The sequence below is a fragment of the Lissotriton helveticus genome, chromosome 4_1 (assembly GCF_964261635.1).
Source record: "Lissotriton helveticus chromosome 4_1, aLisHel1.1, whole genome shotgun sequence".
Lineage (NCBI taxonomy): Eukaryota > Metazoa > Chordata > Amphibia > Caudata > Salamandridae > Lissotriton > Lissotriton helveticus.
In genome coordinates this window covers 1,687,131,940-1,687,150,705 of record NC_136063.1, presented here as the reverse complement: position 1 = coordinate 1,687,150,705, position 18,766 = coordinate 1,687,131,940, and the positions used below count along the sequence as shown (strand labels likewise).

The following is an 18,766-nucleotide window of genomic DNA, read 5'->3' as shown; positions in this document are numbered from 1 at the left end:
GATATCCCAATAAGTGGCAATATGGAATTTTTGCAGCCTCAGCGTGTCTTTCCTCTGCAGGGCTAGGCTGTGCCCAAGTAACCATTGACTGTTTCCAGGCCATGAACGGTGGGGTGTTGGGAATTTCCATCTTCGAGTAATAAGTCACTTACCCACTATAAACACTATGTCTAAGAAGTGGGAGGTCACCGTACTCTTCTTATGCCTACATTACAGTCCCAGAAGACATATCTCCCAATTGTGCAGATCCAGACTTTTGATGCAAGCAGATAAGGTTGATGTGATGCTATACAAGTAGTTATGTAGGGATGGGCAAGCCCAGAAGAACAAGTTCCTAACCTTCGGTAATGCTTTTTCTGTTGGATACAGTATCTGCCTGTGGATTCCTCACTTTTTTAGTTACCCCTTGCGCAGCATTCCACGGAAACCTTTTTCATAGCTCTCCCACGTCAACGAGGACATCACATTGGAACGGCTCCACACGCGACTCCGCATGACGTCATCGGATCCTTAAGGCAGCCTCGTAGGCATGCTGACGTCAGTTCCACCCATTTTGTCCGTGCCATCGAGGCGAACGGGTTAACCGACAACATTTACACAAGTATACAACGTATACGACAACTTTCAGGTATACATAAAACTACACAATAGAGAAATGAGAAAACTTGAAATTCTATAGAATAGGCATTTCCTAGCAAAAAAACATCACAACATAACAATGAAATATAAGAACTTCATAAATTATCTTTTTGGTGTTAGTAGACAGGCAACGGGGAGGTGGTGGGTCTGTGAAGAATCCACAGGCAGATACTGTATCCACAACAAAAAGCGTTACTGAAGGTAAGTAACTTGTTCTTCTGATGGATACATCTGCATGTGGATTCCTCACCTTTTGAATTGAATACCCAAGCAGTCCAGCTCCCTGAGGAGGGGGCCCGCCTACCTACAGCAGAAAATCCTGCAGCACAGAGCCCGCAAATTGGCCCTCCCTCCTCATCTCTGAGTCCAAGCAGTAATGCTTCGCCAAAGTGTGGAGGGAGGCCCAAGTCTTCTCCTTGCAGATGTCTACCACAGGGACACGTCTAGCCAAAACCGAAGAAGACTTAGCTCTAGTGGAATGAGCTCTAATACCTTCAGGCGGTTCCTTTTTGGCCAAGGCATAGCAGATCTTGATACACAGGATGATCCACCTGGACAGGGTTCACTTGTGGACAGCGCTGCCCTTCATTTTTACCACATAACCAATGAAGAGCTGGTCATCCAACCTGAAGTCCTTGGTTCTGTCCAGGTAGAAGCTGACCACCCTCTTATGGTCCAGGCGGTGAAGCCTCTCCTCCTCCTTAGATGAGTGGGGGGGGGGGGGGGGGGGGGGGTAGAAATTGGGTAAAGTGATGGATTGCCCTAGAGGAAAAGGAGTAACCCCTTAGGCAGAAAAGCAGCTCAGTTCCCAAGAACAATCTTATCTGCATGGATATAGATGAGAGGAGGCTTAGAACTAAGAGCCTGTAGTACTTAGAACTAACCCAGCGGTAATCGCAATCAGGAAAACTGCCTCGAATGAAAAAAGCCTCAACAGACAACTAAGTAGAGGCTTGATAAAAGAACCCATTAGGAAAGTAAGAAACAAATTTAAATCTCACTGAGGCATAATAAAAGGAGTGGGAGGAAATCTATTAGCGAGACTCTTAATGAATCTCATGACTATGGGAGACTTAAACAACGATGGTTGGTCTGGCAAACAAAGAAAGGCTGACAATGCCGACAAGGAGCCTTTAACAATTGCTACAGCACAACCATGAACCCTGACAAATGGGCCTTTAAAGGATCAATTGAACTCTCTCCACACCATTTAACAAGCCTAGCCCACCTACTGGAAAAGACAGATTTGGTGGAGTGTCTTCAGGCCGATAATTTAAGATCCACTGCATCCGGTGGAGAGAAAAAGAACTCAGGTTGCCCCGTTCAATTTCCAGGCATGAAGGCACAGGCTCTAGAGGTGGGGGTGTAGAACCTGCCCCTGCAATTGCAAGAGGAGGTCTGCCCTGAGAGGGGGACAGAGCGGACATTGCGATGAGAGGTGAAGGTGGTCTATGTACCACACCCTTCTTGACCAATCTGGGGCAACCAATATAACTTGGGCCCGGTCTTGGCAAATCTTCCTCAGAACCAGAGGTATCAGGGGAATGGGAGGAAACACGTAAAGAATCTGAAAGCTCCAATCTAGTTGAAACGCGTTCCCCAATGCTCCCCGCCTCGGATACTAGAGACTGCAGAATGACGGGCAGTGTGCTTTCTTGTGAGTGGCCAACAGATCCAAACGAGGAAACCCCCACATCCTGAAAATATGGTGGACCACCTCCGGATGAAGACGCCACTTGTGATCGGCCGAGTATTGCCGACTGAGACTGTCCGCATGCAGATTCAGCACCCCAGCCAGATAATTTGCTATTATGCAGATCTGGTGGTCCTGAGCAGAGGCGATACAACCCTACTCCTCCCTGCTTGTTGATGTACTACATCATGGTAGAGTTGACCGGGAAGGAAGGGTTTGAGAGCCAAACGTATCGCCCGCAGTTCCAGAAGATTGATGTGAAGCAATCTCTTCTCTGGAGACAAAAGGCCCTTGATCTGCAGATTCCCCAGAGGAGCTCTCCACCCTAGAGTGGAGACATCAGTTATCACTGTGAGCACCGCAGGAGGTTGAAAAGGCTTCCCTTGAGACAGGTTGCCTGAACACTCCATTAAGACAGCTCCGCCACAGTGTCGCTGGAGATTCTGACCACCTCACAGAGATCTCCGTTGTGTTGAATCCCCTGTCTGCGGAGGCACCACTGGAGTGTCCTTATGTGCCAGTGTGCTCGACCAACTGCAACCTGGCTTCCATACCCAGAATTAAGAAAGCCCGCTCTGGAGGTCGACTCTTTGCATATAACGCTTCCAAGCTATGGAACGGATTGCCCCCAGACATTAGAGCCCAGCCCAACCTACTCGCATTCCGCAGGGCACTCAAGACTTGGCTGTTACCGTAATGCCTCCCTTGCACCTGGTTTTCTTGTCATCAGCGCTGGGACGCTTACGGGCAGCCATGCGCTTTACAAATCTGTAAAATAAATAAAAATAAATGATTGACCAACAGTATGCAGGAAGCGAACAGACTGAGCAAACGTAGCACCTTCAGGAGACTGGAACAGCCGCTCCTTTTTGAAACAGAGGAATCATAGCCTGTATGTTCAGAATCCTCTGGGGAGGCGGGAAGGCACGACTCACAGTAGTGTCCAGTACTGCCATTATGAACAGGTTTTACTGAGAGGGCACCAGGTGAGATTTGGGTACATTTATCAAACAACTCAAGTCAAACAACAATCTTGTTGTCACTTATAAATGATGCAGCACCATCTCTGGCAGCCTCGCTTTGAGCAGCCAGTCGTCCAGATAGGGGGAAACAGGAATCCCCGACCATCTGAGATGTGCTGCTACCACTGCAATCACCTTTGTGAAGACCCAAGGTGCTTAAGTAAGACCAAACAGAAGGACCTCAAACTGGTAGTGCTGAGACCCCCCACTGTAAAACGGAGATATTTCTGATGTGACTTCAGGATGGGAATGTGAAAATACCCCTCCTGTAAATCGATCAACACCATCCAGTCTTCCTGCTGCAGCGCCAGTAGAACCTGAGCGAGGGTCAACATCTTGAACTTCTCCTGTTTGAGGAAAAAATGTAAGATCCTAGGGTCTAGGATCGGCCTCAAACGGCAGGCCTTTTTGGGAATCAGGAAATACGGGAAGTAGCATTCCTGACCCCTTTCCTGCTCCAGCACCATCTCTATCGCACCTATCTGAAGCAAAGAATGAACCTCCTGCTGAAAAAGCAACACATGGTCCTTCGAACACCAACCCTGACAAGGGGAGAAAGGAGGGGGAAACTCCCGGAAAGGAAGGGTGTACCCATTTTCTACAAGATTCAAAACCCAAAGATCTGAAATAACAGATTTCCAATTTTGTAGAAAATGGGACACCCGACCTCCCACGGATCCAACATGTCCCAAGATGGGAGGTCTCGAGCTACTTCCCTGCCGAGCCCGTGGGGGTGCTGGTGAGGAGAACTGTTGGCGAGCAAACCCTCGAAGATAACCTCTTCCCTTCCCTCTGTATGTTCTATACAATGGGTTCTGTTGTTGCTGCTGCTGTCAGCCCTGAAATGGTGCAGCCTTCCCAAACCCCCAAAATCTCCATTACCCAAGACCACTAGGCTGGGATTGTAAGCCTAAGGATCTAGCGGTAGCTCTGTTTTCCTTAAAAAGTTGCAGATCTGAGTCCACTTTGGTCCCAAAGAGCCTAGAGCCATCAAAGGGACGACCCAACAGCCTTGCTTGAATATCCGGAGAGAAGCCCAATCCTCTCAACCAGGCAGGCCTCCTAATAGCCACCTAAGAGCCTTTCACCCTGGCAATGGAGTCTGATGTATTTAGACCAGACTGCATTACCAGACGAGCTACAGCCTGAGTGTCAGACAGCACCTGCGCGAAGTGACCCCGGACATCCTCTGGCAGCTTAGGTATCCCCTCCTTAGCTGAGTCCATCAATGCACAGGTGTAGAGAAGGAGAGTGAAGAACCTCAATTAGAATGTTAGACTTGACCTCTGCAATGGGCAACTGTAAATCCAGACGGTCAGCTGCCTTCCTTATAACTGAATGGTATGAGGCCACCTCCTGAGAAGGAAGAGCTTTGGGAAAAGAGAGCTCCCACTCTGGTGATGTGTCTAGACAACTGGCTTCTTGAAACCCTTCAAAATCATCCAAAAGATCTAGTATCTCTCCTTCCTCAGCTTGCTCCTGGAATTCCTCCTCTTCCGGAAGACTCTGAGCCTTCCTCCTCGATCGCATCTTAGGAATCGGTGTCAGCGGTGCCAGACGTGGCACCGGTGACCTCGGAGCCGGTGTCCAAGGAGGCCCTTCAGGAGCGGCTGGTCAGACGAGGCGCTGGAGAATAGTCCTCCTGGGGCGCAATCGGCATGGACTACCTCGACATCAGGTGAGGCCAAGATTGAGTCATTGGCATAAAAGTCATGAAGGGTGCCTGGGCATAATGTTGGGGAACGCCCAAATTAAAGGAAAGCAGTCCCACGGGGCCACCAGGCATGCCGGATGGGTTAACTGCCCTGGCAAACATGCCATACATTGCATTTAGAAAATGCCAGTAATACGCACTTGGAGCCGGGAAAGGTGGGTACAGATCCAGAACCGCCTGATCTGGAACAGGCCGAGGTCGTAAGGTGGGTTCTGGCTGTCGCGCCAGACACACTGGAGCTAAGATAGGAGAGGCCGGAGGTAAAAGAGGCGCCTCCCTGGGCGCAGGAGAATCCCTCTGCATCAGACAATAACCGGAGTTACCTGCGGTGAAAGAGGAGGCGAGACGTCATCCCTCCTATGACACCGCCGGACCAGGGACACCGACTTCAGCAACTTGTCCTTCGAAGCGTTACACTTGGACCCATGACACTGCTTCTTTCTTGTGTGTTTTGGATGGCCTCAAGGTGAATGGAGTCGGTGACTTTGACCTCGACTTTGTCCTCTTTTCCTTCTTCACCCGAGCCATAAACAACTTTGCTTCCCTCTCTTTGAGGGCCTTTAGATTCATCCTACAAAACGAAGAGCATCCCTAGACGTAGTGGTCAGACGACAGGCATCAAAGGCAATCTATGTGGGGGTCCATGACAGACATATGGCCCCCACATTCCCTACAGGGTTTAAAGCCAGGCTTCTTCGGACTAGTCATCTCACAGAAACAGTTTTCAGACAACTGTAACAATGTAGACTACAAAGAAATGAAGAGTCTTAGAAAAACAGTTATGCATCTACGGTGCGAAAAAAGGGAACGGACGTCAGCACGCCGATGAATCTGATGACATCAAGCGGAGTAGTATGCGGAGCTGTTCAATTGTGATATCCTTGTCGACGAGGAGGGAGCTATGAAAAAAGTTTCTGTGGAATTCTGCGCAAGAGGTAATTCAAAAGGTGAGGAATGGACAGGCAGATGTCACCATCCGAAGCATGTGCAGCAAATCAGCACCTAAGCAGGCGCAACATGGACAATAGGCATCCACGCTATGAAAAAACTATTTATATTCGTTGGGGGGAGAAAAACCCTGTGCACTATGTAACGCTGTATGAGCATGATCAGGGCATTGTGTGGCACATGTATAGGTCCCTCTCATAAGGCAGCCCACTCGCTGTCAGCGCATGGGCACGATAAGTCCACTTCCTAGCGCTGTTGCAAAGCGTGGAGCTGTGAATTAGTGTGGGAGCGAAGGGATTCCACAAGCCAGTTTATGAGGTGTCTGCCCCGCATTCTTTGTAAGTATTGGATCTTGAGATGGGTTGGCAGCTCAGTGTTCATATCACCCCAATGGTTTCCCAGTGTAGTGATCAGCGAGTTATAGAACAAAAGTGACCCGGTGGCAGGCCAATCTCTTCTATCAATGTCTCGTACGAAGCCGCTATACAGGTCCCCAAGTGTGTGTAAACACACAGCATGCCATGCTGTCAGTTCTGCTGGCGTTGTTGGCCCAGTAGCCATAGGTGTACCCAGCAATGCCAACCCTGGAGCATAGGGAAGCACATGCTCAGTGATGTGCCACCCCCAGTAACAGGGACTCACGTGCCCTCCTTCTTGCGCAGGGGTGAAATAGGTGCACAATTGCGGGTAGGGTCCTACTGGGCAGGAAATAGGCGTGTCTGACAGGTATAGACCCACCAGCCAATGAGAGAGGCACTGGGCTTGGGCAGCTAGGTATTATCGCTCAAAATCCGGGGCAGCTAAGCCTCACTTTGCTAAGGCTACTCCGAATCTCGATTTGTTCCAAACAAATTCGCCGGACCTGTTAGTCAAATTTTCTGAAAAATACAAATGGGATGTAGATAGGACGATTAGTAAAGAATTATAGAAAGCGAGGCAAGACCACAATTTTAATTTTAAAGCCAACCGCCCCACCACCGCTAATTGCAAGGTATGCCAGATGGCCATCTAAGCACCTAAGGATGCAACTGCTTGAGTGAAATTTCCATCAAACAGATCAGTCATTGAGTGGTATATCCATATCCCTGAGTACCTAAATGTATGCTTTTGCCAGTCCAGTTCATGAAGCAGGAGTTGGTGGCCTCTGTGAGTGAGGGGAAACACAGGATTTCACCCAAATGACTGGCAGACCGAGATGGCTGCTAAATGTGTCAAAGTGGAGGCAATCAGGGCAGGATTATTGTGAGTGTCCCTCATTTACAGCAACATATCGGCATATAATTATACTATGTGTGTCCCATCACCTAGTGGAATACCCCATTGTGTTTACTGGTATCGCAACGCCAAGGCTAGTGGCTCAATAGCTAGAGAAAATAACAGCGGCAATAGCGGACAGCTCTGTCTCGACCCCCTGTGGATGGGAATGACTTCTGACAGCAGGAGTCCCGTCTTGACCATGGTGATGGGATCAGTGTATAATAATTGCACCAGGCAAAGAAAGCTATTGCCTGTACCATATCAGGCCAGTGCAGCCAACAAGTAACCCCAATCCAGATAGTGATAGGCCTTTTCAAGGTTTACGACCAGACATCCTGCACGGGGGCAAGCAGAACAGGCGTAAGTCAAGACCTTGAAGAAGCAGCACAGGTTCCGGGAGGTATTGCGTATGGGGACGAACCCGTTTTGGTCTGGATGGGACCAGGGGCACTAAACAATCCGCGGGTATTTTCAGTGTTGAGCAAGGTCAATGGCCTATCAGAGCAAATTAGTTTTGGGACTTTCTTAGGTTCAGGTAAAGAGATGACCGTCATCGCTCTCTGGGAGTCCAAGAGCGTGCTGATAGAAAGGGTTTCTTTGTACATTGTCAACAACTGTGGGCCTAGTTGAGATGCATATGCCTTGTAAAGCTCGGCCGGTAGACCATCAGGTCCCATGGCTTTACCATTAGAGAGTGCCCTAATGAACAAGTTACTTACCTTCGGTAACGCTTTTTCTGGTAGATACAATATCTGCCTGTGGATTCCTCACCTTGTGAATATCCCCTTGCGTCAGCAACATTCGGAAATTCTTTTTGTAGCCTCGCGCCGACGTGGACTCGGACGTCATAGAGACACGACATCACTCACGACTCCGCTGACGTCACAGACGCCTACAATAGGCCCACGCCGGCGTGATGACATCAGTTCCGCCCTTTTTTCCGTGCCTTTGAGGCACACGGACGGACCAATGACAGTAGATATATACACAGTACACGCAGTACAAATATCATGAAAATATCAAGGTAACACACATAGTGTGAAACAAATGCAATAAAACATATGAAACAAACAATTCCTTAACAATAAAATAAAAACATTACAGAAAACTCTGGTATAGAAGAGTGGACAACGGGGAGGCGGGTGGGTCAGTGAGGAATCCACAGGCAGATATTGTATCTACCAGAAAAAGCGTTACTGAAGGTAAGTAACTTGTTCTTCTGATAGATACATCTGCCGTGTGGATTCCTCACCTTGTGAATAGAGTCCCACAGCAGTCCCCACTCCCGGAGGAGGGTGTCCACTCTTCTAAACCAGGAAATCCTGGAGAACAGAGCGTGCAAAGTGACCGTCCCTCCTCACTTCGGAATCCACGCAGTAATGCCTCGCGAAAGTGTGGAGGGAAGACCAAGTTGACGCTCTACAAATATCCTCTACAGGAACACCTCTAGCCAATGCTGAGGTCGAAGACTTAGCTCTTGTAGAATGAGCCATTATACCCTCTGGTGGTTCCTTACCGGCCAAAGAGTAGCAGATCTTAATGCAGAGGACGATCCATCTCGACAAGGTTCTTTTATGGAGCGTTCTTCCTTTCTTGCAGCCAGCAAACCCAATGAAGAGCTGGTCATCCAAACGAAAGTCCTTAGATCTGTCCAAGTAAAAAGACACCGCCCTCTTGGTGTCCAGACGGTGCAGTCTCTCTTCCTCCTTAGAAGGGTGAGGGGGAGGATAGAAGGTAGGAAGGGTAATGGACTGCCCTTAATGGAAGGGAGTTACCACCTTAGGCAGAAAAGCAGCCCTGGTCCTAAGAACCATTCGATCAGCATGAATGGTCAAGAAAGGGGGCTTGTAACTAAGAGCTTGAAGCTCACTTACCCTCCTTGCCGAGGTTATAGCAACGAGGAAGACTGTTTTGAGAGTCAGAAGCCTCATAGGACATTTGTGAAGAGGCTCAAAGGGAGCACCCATCAAAAAGGTCAATACAAGATTTAAGTCCCACTGAGGCACAATAAAAGGAGTAGGAGGGAAATTATTTGGGAGGCCCTTTAAAAATCTTAAAACAACAGGAGATTTAAAAAGACGGCTGGTCAGGCAAACAAAGAAATGCCGACAGCGCTGAAAGATAGCCCTTCACTGTGGCAACAGCAAGTCCCTGTTGGGCCAGAGAAAGGGCAAACTGGAGAACATCAGACAAATGGGCTCTCAAAGGATCAATAGACTTTTCCCCACACCACGTGACAAATTTTGATCATCTATAAGAATAGATGGACTTAGTGGAGTCACGCCTGGCTGACAAGATGACATCCACAACGTCAGGCGGGAGGGAAAAGGAATTCAGGTTGCCCCGTTCAATCTCCAGGCATGAAGGTGTAATGTCTGGAGGTGGGGGTGTAGAACCTGCCCCTCCATCTGAGAGAGGAGGTCTGCCCTGAGAGGGAGACGAGCGGCGGGTGAGAGGAGAGGTGGAGAAGATCTGTATACCACACCCTTCTTGGCCAGTCCGGGGCGACCAATATGACTTGGGCCCGGTCCTGGCGAATCTTCCTCAGAACCCGAGGAATCAAAGGTATGGGAGGAAACGCGTAAAGGAGTTGACTTCCCCAACTCAACTGAAACGCATCCCCCAGTGCTCCTTGCATCGGATACTGTAGCCTGCAGAATGACAGGCAGTGAGCATTCTCGCGAGTGGCGAACAGGTCCACCCGAGGAGTCCCCCACATCTGAAAGATGTCGTGAACCACGTCCGGATGGAGCCTCCACTCGTGGTCGGCGGAGAACTGCCGACTGAGACTGTCTGCACGTACGTTCAGAACTCCGGCCAGATGATCGCCATCAGACAAATCTGATGGTCCTGAACCCAGGACCAGTGACGCAGAGCCTCCCTGCAGAGACACTGCAACCCCACTCCTCCCTGTTTGTTGATGTAACACATCGCGGTAGTGTTGTCCGTCAGGACCTGCACTGAACGACCGCGAAGGGAAGGAAGGAAGGCCTTGAGCGTCAAACGTATCGCCCGCAATTCTAGAAGGTTGATGTGAAGTAACCTTTCCTCTGGAGACCAAAGACCCTTGACCTCCAGATCCCCCAGATGAGCACCCCACCCGAGAGTGGATGCATCCGTTATCACTGTGGCCACCGGAGGAGACAACTGAAAAGGCTTCCCGTGAGACAGGTTGCCTTCCACGCCCCACCAAGATAGATCCGCCGCAGCTTCTCTGGAGATCCTCACTGACTCCCTGAGATCTCCGTTGTGCTGATACCACTGCCTGCGGAGGCACCACTGGAGCGCCCTCATGTGCCAGCGTGCATGGTTGACCAACAGAATGCAAGAAGCTAACAGACCGAGCAGGCGAAGGACCTTCAGGACTGGAAGGACCGCTCCATTGTAAAATAAAGGAATCATTTCCTGTATGTCGTGAATCCTTTGAGGAGGAGGGAATGCACGACATACAGTTGTGTCTAGTACAGCACCTATGAACAGGTTGCGCTGGGAGGGCACCAGGTGAGACTTGGGTACATTTATCGAAAAACCCAACCTGTACAACAAATGGGTTGTCTCCCGCAGATGATGGAGCACCCTCTCGAACGACTCCGCTTTCATCAGCCAGTCGTCCAAATAAGGGAAAACAGGAATCCCTGATCTTCTGAGATGCGCTGCCACCACTGCCATCACCTTGGTGAAGACTCCAGGCGCAGTAGTAAGTCCAAACGGAAGGACCGCAAACTGATAGTGCTGCAAACCCACCGTAAAACGGAGATACTTCCTGTGCGACTTCAGGATTGGGATGTGAAAGTAAGCATCCTGCAAGTCGAGCGACACCATCCAGTCTTCTTCCAGCAGTGCCTGAAAAACCTGAGCAAGGGTGAGCATCTTGAATTTCTCCTGTTTCAGATAAAAATTCAAGATCCTGAGATCCAGGATCGGACGAAGTCTGCCATCCTTTTTGGGAATCAGGAAATACCGGGAGTAGCATCCCTGACCCCTTTCCTGCTCTGGGACCACCTCGAATCGCACCCTTTCTTAATAGAGTTTGAACTTCCTCCTGAAGGAGAAACAGATGTTCCTCTGAGCAATATCCCTGGCAAGGCGGGTAATTGGGAAGGAATTCCCGAAAGGGAAGGGCATACCCATTTTCTACGAGATTGAGAACCCAAAGATCTGATGTAACCGATTCCCAATCTCGTAGAAAGTGGGTAAGCCGACCCCCCACCGGACCCACATAATCCTGAATGGCGGATCTAGGGCTGCTTTTCTGTGGCTGGGGGGTTGGAGGAGGTGGAGGAGGAAGAGACTTGAGGCCCCGAGGACGTGCCCTTTGCTTTCCCCTATACGACCTATACAAGGTATTTTGCTGCTGCTGCTGCTGCTGTTGTTGCTGCTGCTGCTGCTGCTGCTGACCTTGCCTATATGTACGAAAAGAAGAGCGACCAAAGCCTATGAATTTCCTGGTCGTAGAACCTCTAACTTGAAGACCAAGAGATCTAGCAGTCACCCTGCTATCTTTAAATCTCTCCAAGGCTGTATCTGCCTTCTTGCCAAAGAGTCCTTCACCATCAAAAGGCAGATCTAACAAAGCAGACTGTACATCAGCAGAACAATCTGAGGATTTTAACCAAGCTGAACGCCTTGTGGCAACAGCAGTGCCCATGATCCTTGCCACAGAATCTGCAGTATTAAGGCCGCTCTGGATAACCTGACGAGCTGCTGCCTGAGTGTCAGATAAAACTTCCTCAAAGTCACCTCTGCAGTCTTCTGGAACCTTAGGGATCAATGCACGCATAGAGTCCATAAGTGCGTGGACATATTTTCCCATAAGGCAAGTGGCATTTGTTGATTTTAACGCCATACTCGCGGAAGAGAAGGTTTTCTTGGCCACTTGATCCTGCTTTTTAGCTTCCTTGTCACCAGGTACTTTCAGGAGAAGGGTGAGAAGACAAAAAGGCGGGGTCCTCAGGAGCCACTCTATATCTCCTAGCCACACCTTTCGAGACAGCAGGAGCAGAAAAAGGCTTCTTCAACACCTCCATAATGGGTTCAGTCAAAGCATCATTAAATGGGAGCAATGGCTCCACAGCTGAGCTCTGAGAATGAAGAACCTCAGTAAGCAGATTCGATTTAAACTCAACAGTAGGCCATGTTAACCCTAAAAGTCCTGCTGCTTTTCTCATTACCACATGATATGGCTGAACATCTTTAGACGGTGCATCAGGACCTGATGGTAATACCCACTCAGGGGAAAATTCAAGACCACTAGCATCTGCTAGATTCTCGAAATAATTTTCATCCAGCTCACCTTCCTCCAAGTCAGAATGAGACTCACAATACCTCCGCTCTTCCAGAAGACGGTGAGCCTCTCTCCTAGATCTCTGCTTAACACAGAGTGCTGCCGGATCCACTGCCGACTCCGACGGCGTCGGAGCCGACGTCGGAATCGAATCCGAAGGCTTAGAAGGATGTTCCAGAGATTTGCTTGGAGCAGGCGACGCCGGTGCTGGAGTCGTCGACTTCGGTCGAGCCGGCGTCGACATCGGCGTCGACCTCGGTGGAGCCTGGTACTGCCACAGCGGGGTCGGGGCTGGCATATACGGCATGAAAGGTGCCGGGGCATAGGAATGAGGTACACCCAAATTAAAAGCCATTGGACCCCCATGGGACCCGAAGGCGCTCCAGAGGGGTACCATGACCTCGAGAAAACACCATACATAGCGTTGAGAAACGCTGAAGGATCCTGACCTGGAGCTGGAAAAGGTGGATGCTCAGGTCGATCTCGAGGTAGATTCGAATCTGTTTCAACGACAGGAGTCGATTCCTCTTCCTCAACAGGAACTTCACCGACCTCTTCTTGAGTTGGAGACGGTGCCGGATTCATCTTTTGACACGACGAACACCCATCCACGTCGTGGTCGGAGCTCAAACACCAAATACAGTCTTGGTGTGGGTCCGTAACAGACATCATCTTTCCACATTCCCTGCAGGGTTTAAAACCCGTCTTCTTTGTCGACATATTAAAAGAACAAAGAGGCAAGAGAACAGAGAAAGGAAGAAATACAGTAACAGAGGTACTAAAAGCTACAGAGTATCCCGAAACCGTTAGCGTCGACGACGCGGAAAAAAGGGAACTGATGTCATCACGCCGGCGTGGGCCTATTGTAGGCGTCGGTGACGTCAGCGGAGTCGCGAGTGATGTCGTGTCTCTATGACGTCCGAGTCCACGTCGGCGCGAGGCTACAAAAAGAATTTCCGAATGTTGCTGACGCAAGGGGATATTCACAAGGTGAGGAATCCACACGACAGATGTATCTATCAGAAGTCATTCTTTACTTCGTCTAATTCAACAAGTTTGATCAAATTCTGTTCCCTCCTCTATGGGAAGCGAGGTATAGTGAGTTCAGCAAAGAAGGAAGCATGTGAGTCAGGGTTTATTTCACAACAGACTGGTACACTGGTATAGTGCTGTGTCAGCGCTCCATAAATAGTGTGCTGGGTTTGGAGGAGTGAGCCTATGTCAGAGCGCAATACCCAGCGCCAGGAAACTTATGGTGACAGCGCGCTTAACAAATGCCTCTTAACATTAACCATTATGGGTCTTTGAGTTTTTTCCTGGTGGATAAGCCACGCTAAGAGTTGTCCTGCTCCCTCCGCTGTGGCATCCATGCACACCAAATGTGCAGCACAGTTAAGGGAGAGCATCCTTTTTAATAGTGTGATATGCTTGTGACGTACCTCTGCTAGGTATGTGACTCAAATTCGTAGGATAAAGTCGTGCACTGCCTTTGTGATTCCTTAGACAGTTTCTACTGTTTTCCTGTGCACCTGGGACTCACTTCCCACTGGAAGTGTGGATACAAATGTTTAGGTTGCAGCTCTACTGGCTGTAGGGCTGTATCCCTGGGCACTAGTTTTGATGCTGTTTTGAGCCTGCTATACTTTCATGAAAAAGAGCTTCTTGTCTGGTGTTCTTTAGAATTTCAATTATATTTTTATTGCTCAATTATTTCGATGTTATAATCACATCCAATGTTTTTTTCTTTCTTCAATGGTTAATCACTGATATTCATTATATCCATGGCGATTATGCCCACATTGCAATTATGCCCTATCACCGCCTTCATCAGGGGATAATCTACAAAGCAATGTATACATACATTTCATTTAATACATGAGTACATCCACAATTACATACCTATTTCATAAAAATTAATAAATCTTTACATCAATTTATTGAATCCTTTACACGCTCTGTGACTGTTATAATTAATGTTCCTAATGGTATGAGTAGTGTTGTTTGTACGTGGTGTGGGAACTTGGGTGCTATCGTTTTCTTCATCAACTGTTTTAGCTGTCTGTTTGCATAGGGCATAATTGCAATGTGGGCATAATCGCCATGGATATGATTGATATATATGAAGAAAGAAAAAAAACATTGGATGTGATTATAACATCGAAATAATTGAGCAATAAAAATATAAATGAATTTCTAAAGAACACCAGACAAGAATCTTTTGTTCATGAAAGTATAGCAGGCTCAAAACAGCATCAAAACTAGTGCCCAGGTAGACAGACCTACAGCCAGTAGAGCTGCAACCTAAACATTTGTACCTCTGCTAGGACCACTAAACCACTGGGATCGCGAGCAGCCTGGTTCTCCAAGTCCAGGAGTGTGTGCTCTAACTTAGAGATGTCTCTGGTAAGTCATTGCCTCAACAGATATTTAAGTACATCATACACACACAGGAGATACCTTACTAGTTTGCAGTATGGCTGACGAGTACAGGAGTGCATCAAGGCAGAGGTTGCTAAAATGCTGGATTTGGATGTGAATGAGCATTTCCATAGTCTTAGGGGTAGTTTAGTAGTATTGGTACCAAAGCAAGGATCCACAGACTTGTGCTGTTGAGTGGACTACCAGTGAGCTAGTGGATTGGCTGGGTGCTGCTGGCGAATTTAGTACCTTTGATCTGAACAGTGGATATTGACAGATTGCATTATTAACTGGTGCCAAGAAGAAGACTGCATTGTCTACACCAGAGGGATTGTACCAGTTTAGAGTCATGCCTTTTGGGCTCATGAATGCTTATGCCACTGAAATTACCACGGGCACAGGGCAGATTGGGACTGCCAGATATATTACTATACAATGTTGCAGCACAGCAGCAACATACCATACATTGGTATGATGATCAGGATAACTGGGAGAAGACACTAATAGCTGGCACCTATTCACAATATACACTGAAAGGAGCAGTGATGATGGGTTGCACCATATTTGGGAAACAGGCATATGTAATAATACAGGTGGTAACATTGTGGCATGAGCAGTGTAGAGAGCACCATTCACTCCAGGGTTACCCCTTTGGATTATAAGACCATTTAAGAACATTAACAACAAGATGGTGGCATGGGAATGGCAACATGGGGTTTTTAAAATGGTAGGTGAACTCTATAATAATAATAAGCTTATTAGGTTTGAGGCAGAAAGGATCTTTGGAATTGGCAAAGATGAAGTCCTACGATAATCCAACATAACAAAAGTAGCTAAGAGGAGTTCTTTCTCAGAACATTTATTTATGCAAAACTGGAGCACGTTTAACACTTAAACTGTTATACTTTCTATAACACACTGCCTACAAGGAAGAAGGATTAGCACTGGACTGGAAGTATGAAAATCATACTACTACATAAAAACAGTCACATGCCATATCAGCTACTTATTACAGAAGTGGTGCTTTGATAAACGGGCACTGTATATTTCGAACTCAACATCTTGCAGAGCACTGGATGTGTTATATTCAGTTCTAAATCTTTAGGTGGCTTCCATTATAACACATTCATAAATGTATCTAATACTCACCATCACTGAATGTACTATGTTCCAGTAGGAACTCATGGCCTTCACTCCACTGTCTCTCCAACAGTTGCTCAAGACTCATGTTGTCTTGGATGCTGCTCTTTGACAAGTGTGCAAATGTCTGGTCATAGGACATCTGCCTGTTGACTCCAAAAGTTCTCATGGTAACTGGATTACTTAAATGAAAATAGGAAACACTAAAAATCTGTTCAAAAACAGCACAAAGAAATATGCATACTGTCACCCAAATATCACCACTCCGCTTATTATACAGGAAACACTGAAAAATCTAACATACGTAAGAGAAATTAGATATAGGTTTAGATGTATATATTCATTGTTGTTATGGCTGTATGTTGTCTGATTTGTTTTGATGCTCTAACAGAAAACACAGTGTGACATCCATACACATACAGCAATACCCAAATCCACATACACGGGCAACACACATACAAACGGATACGCACCCACACAACAGTCATGCCGACACAAGTGGATGTGATTTATGGATGACTGTGGGTGGATACTAAACATGGGTGGATGTGGTTGCACATCTAGACAAATGCAAGTTTGGGTGGTACAGGAATCCTGGTATCTTTGAGCCCTACAGATCGGCAACGAACATCGCCATCACTTTCGTGAAGACCCAAGGTGAGCTGGTGCAACAGAAAGTGAGTACAGCAAACGGAAATGCTCCTGACCTACCTTGAACCCCAAACATTGTCTGGGGAACTGCTGGAAGGATACATGAAAATATGCATTCTGGAAGTCCAAGCACACCATCCAGTCGCCTGGATCCAGAGCAGACAGAATCTGAGCCAACATAAGCATTTTTATGTATTTGCCTTCCACTAAAGTGCATTCAAAGGCTGAAAATCCAGAATAGAGCTAAGCTCGATAAAGTAGCAAGGATAAATATCCCCTACTCTTTCTGAGGCTGGAACCATGTGGACGTCACCAGGGGAGAGTAAGAGCTGTGCCTCCGTAACAGAATGGGTAAGGTGCTCGCCAGATATCTGCACTGCTGTGGAAGGAATAGTGTGGGTGGGACAGAAACAAAAGGTAGGGCATAGTCTTTTTGAACTATTTGTAAGACTCCTTTGTCTGATGTATTGAATTTCTAACCTGGTAGGTCCAAAAATAGGGAGCAGCACAGCAAATAATGAAGAGACAATTGTTATTTCAACAGACCTGAGCTCTAATCCAAAAACGGCCATCTGGTGCATGTAATGCTCTAATTCATGCCAAATTAAATGCTTAATATACATTCTTCTCTCCATACAAGTCTATAAGATGCAAATATGTGACAGAAACTTGATACTTTCAGTGAAACTCATCTAATCTCAAGGTGACAGGTACTTATCATGGAGGCATTGAAAGACATCCTTGAAGCAAAAGATAAAACACAAGAATACACTGCTAACTTCTTTAATTTCCTGAATTCAATGTTCTGGTTGCGAATATCGAATGCAAGACTTAAAGATGCAGGAAATGTGCACATGTTATGTTATGTTATATAAATCTTTTATAGCGCACGGCTACTCCTAGGAGTGTCCCGGCGCTTTTATTGTAGACCTGTAACAGATAACACAACAAGGAAAATAAAAGACCAGACAGCAGAAAAAGAGCATAACTAAAGAGTAAAGAGCCAAGTTTTAAGGCCCTTCCTGAAGGCCAACAGATTGGAAGTACTACGCAGTACCAAGGGCAAAGTATTCCAAAGCTGTGGCGCCAACAGCCTGAAAGACCGGCCCCCAATACGTGCCCTTTTTACTCTCGGGACCACGGCAAGAAACAGAGACTCAGATCTCAGAGATCGGGCAGGATGGTAAAAGGCTAGCCTCTTATGGAGATATTTCGCATGTACTACTATCTCGCTTCTAGGCCTACTAGAGTCATGAACCTTGGCAAGAATACTAAAATTAAAGGAAACTTCAAAGTAATACGAAAATGACACCCATATTTGATTATAAAATATTTTGCACATTCCAGTCACAAGGTAGGTGACTCCTCCTTTCGGTGGTAGTGCGCCTGGGCATCGACTCCATTGTTAGATTGTTTACCCACGCCCATACACACACACAGCAATATCCAAATCCACAGAGTGTGAGAATGGAGTTAGTAAGGGTAGAATAGAGATGTCCATGCATATGTATACAAAGTAAGAGAGAACTGCAACAAGTATCGCAACCCGAGGAGGCAGGTGGGCGCATGTGAATCTACAGCTCTAGATGCCAAGAACAGATACTTACTGGGTAAGTAACATTTTCCATTCGAGGCATGTAAGCATTCGAGGCATGTGAGCTGTAGATCACATGCTTTGCATAGACTATACCAAAGGCAAAAACAACAGGTGATGGACAGAATGCAGAACATTGTCATACATTCACCCCAGTACAGAGATCTGGGCCTAAATCCATCGTTTTTTTGCACACCACCCCAGGTCAGACATGGCCATATGCAAATCAGCCTTGACCCTGTGCCTCATGGGAACAGTCCAGCCCGAACTGCCAAGCCATGTCTTTCCTGGACCGGAATCAAGCATCCAAGGACCGGTTTCTGGCTATCAGCCGTCATCAGCCTGGATAGCTTGACTCCAGTGGTGTGGAGAGCATGGGACTCACGTCTGAGCATACCCATCCCAC

General features: G+C 47.4%; 1 protein-coding gene across 2 annotated transcripts in view; it reads right to left on the bottom strand.

Moving 5' to 3' along the window:
* LOC144829326 (protein AF-10-like) overlaps positions 1-18,766 on the bottom strand; it is a 1,339,974-nt gene that overhangs the window by 184,469 nt on the left and 1,136,739 nt on the right. For both annotated transcript variants that reach the window (XM_078688368.1, XM_078688367.1), the window contains exon 11: positions 16,125-16,297. In XM_078688368.1, coding sequence (XP_078544494.1) covers positions 16,125-16,297 — 173 coding nt within the window. The remainder of the gene's footprint in view (positions 1-16,124; positions 16,298-18,766) is intronic.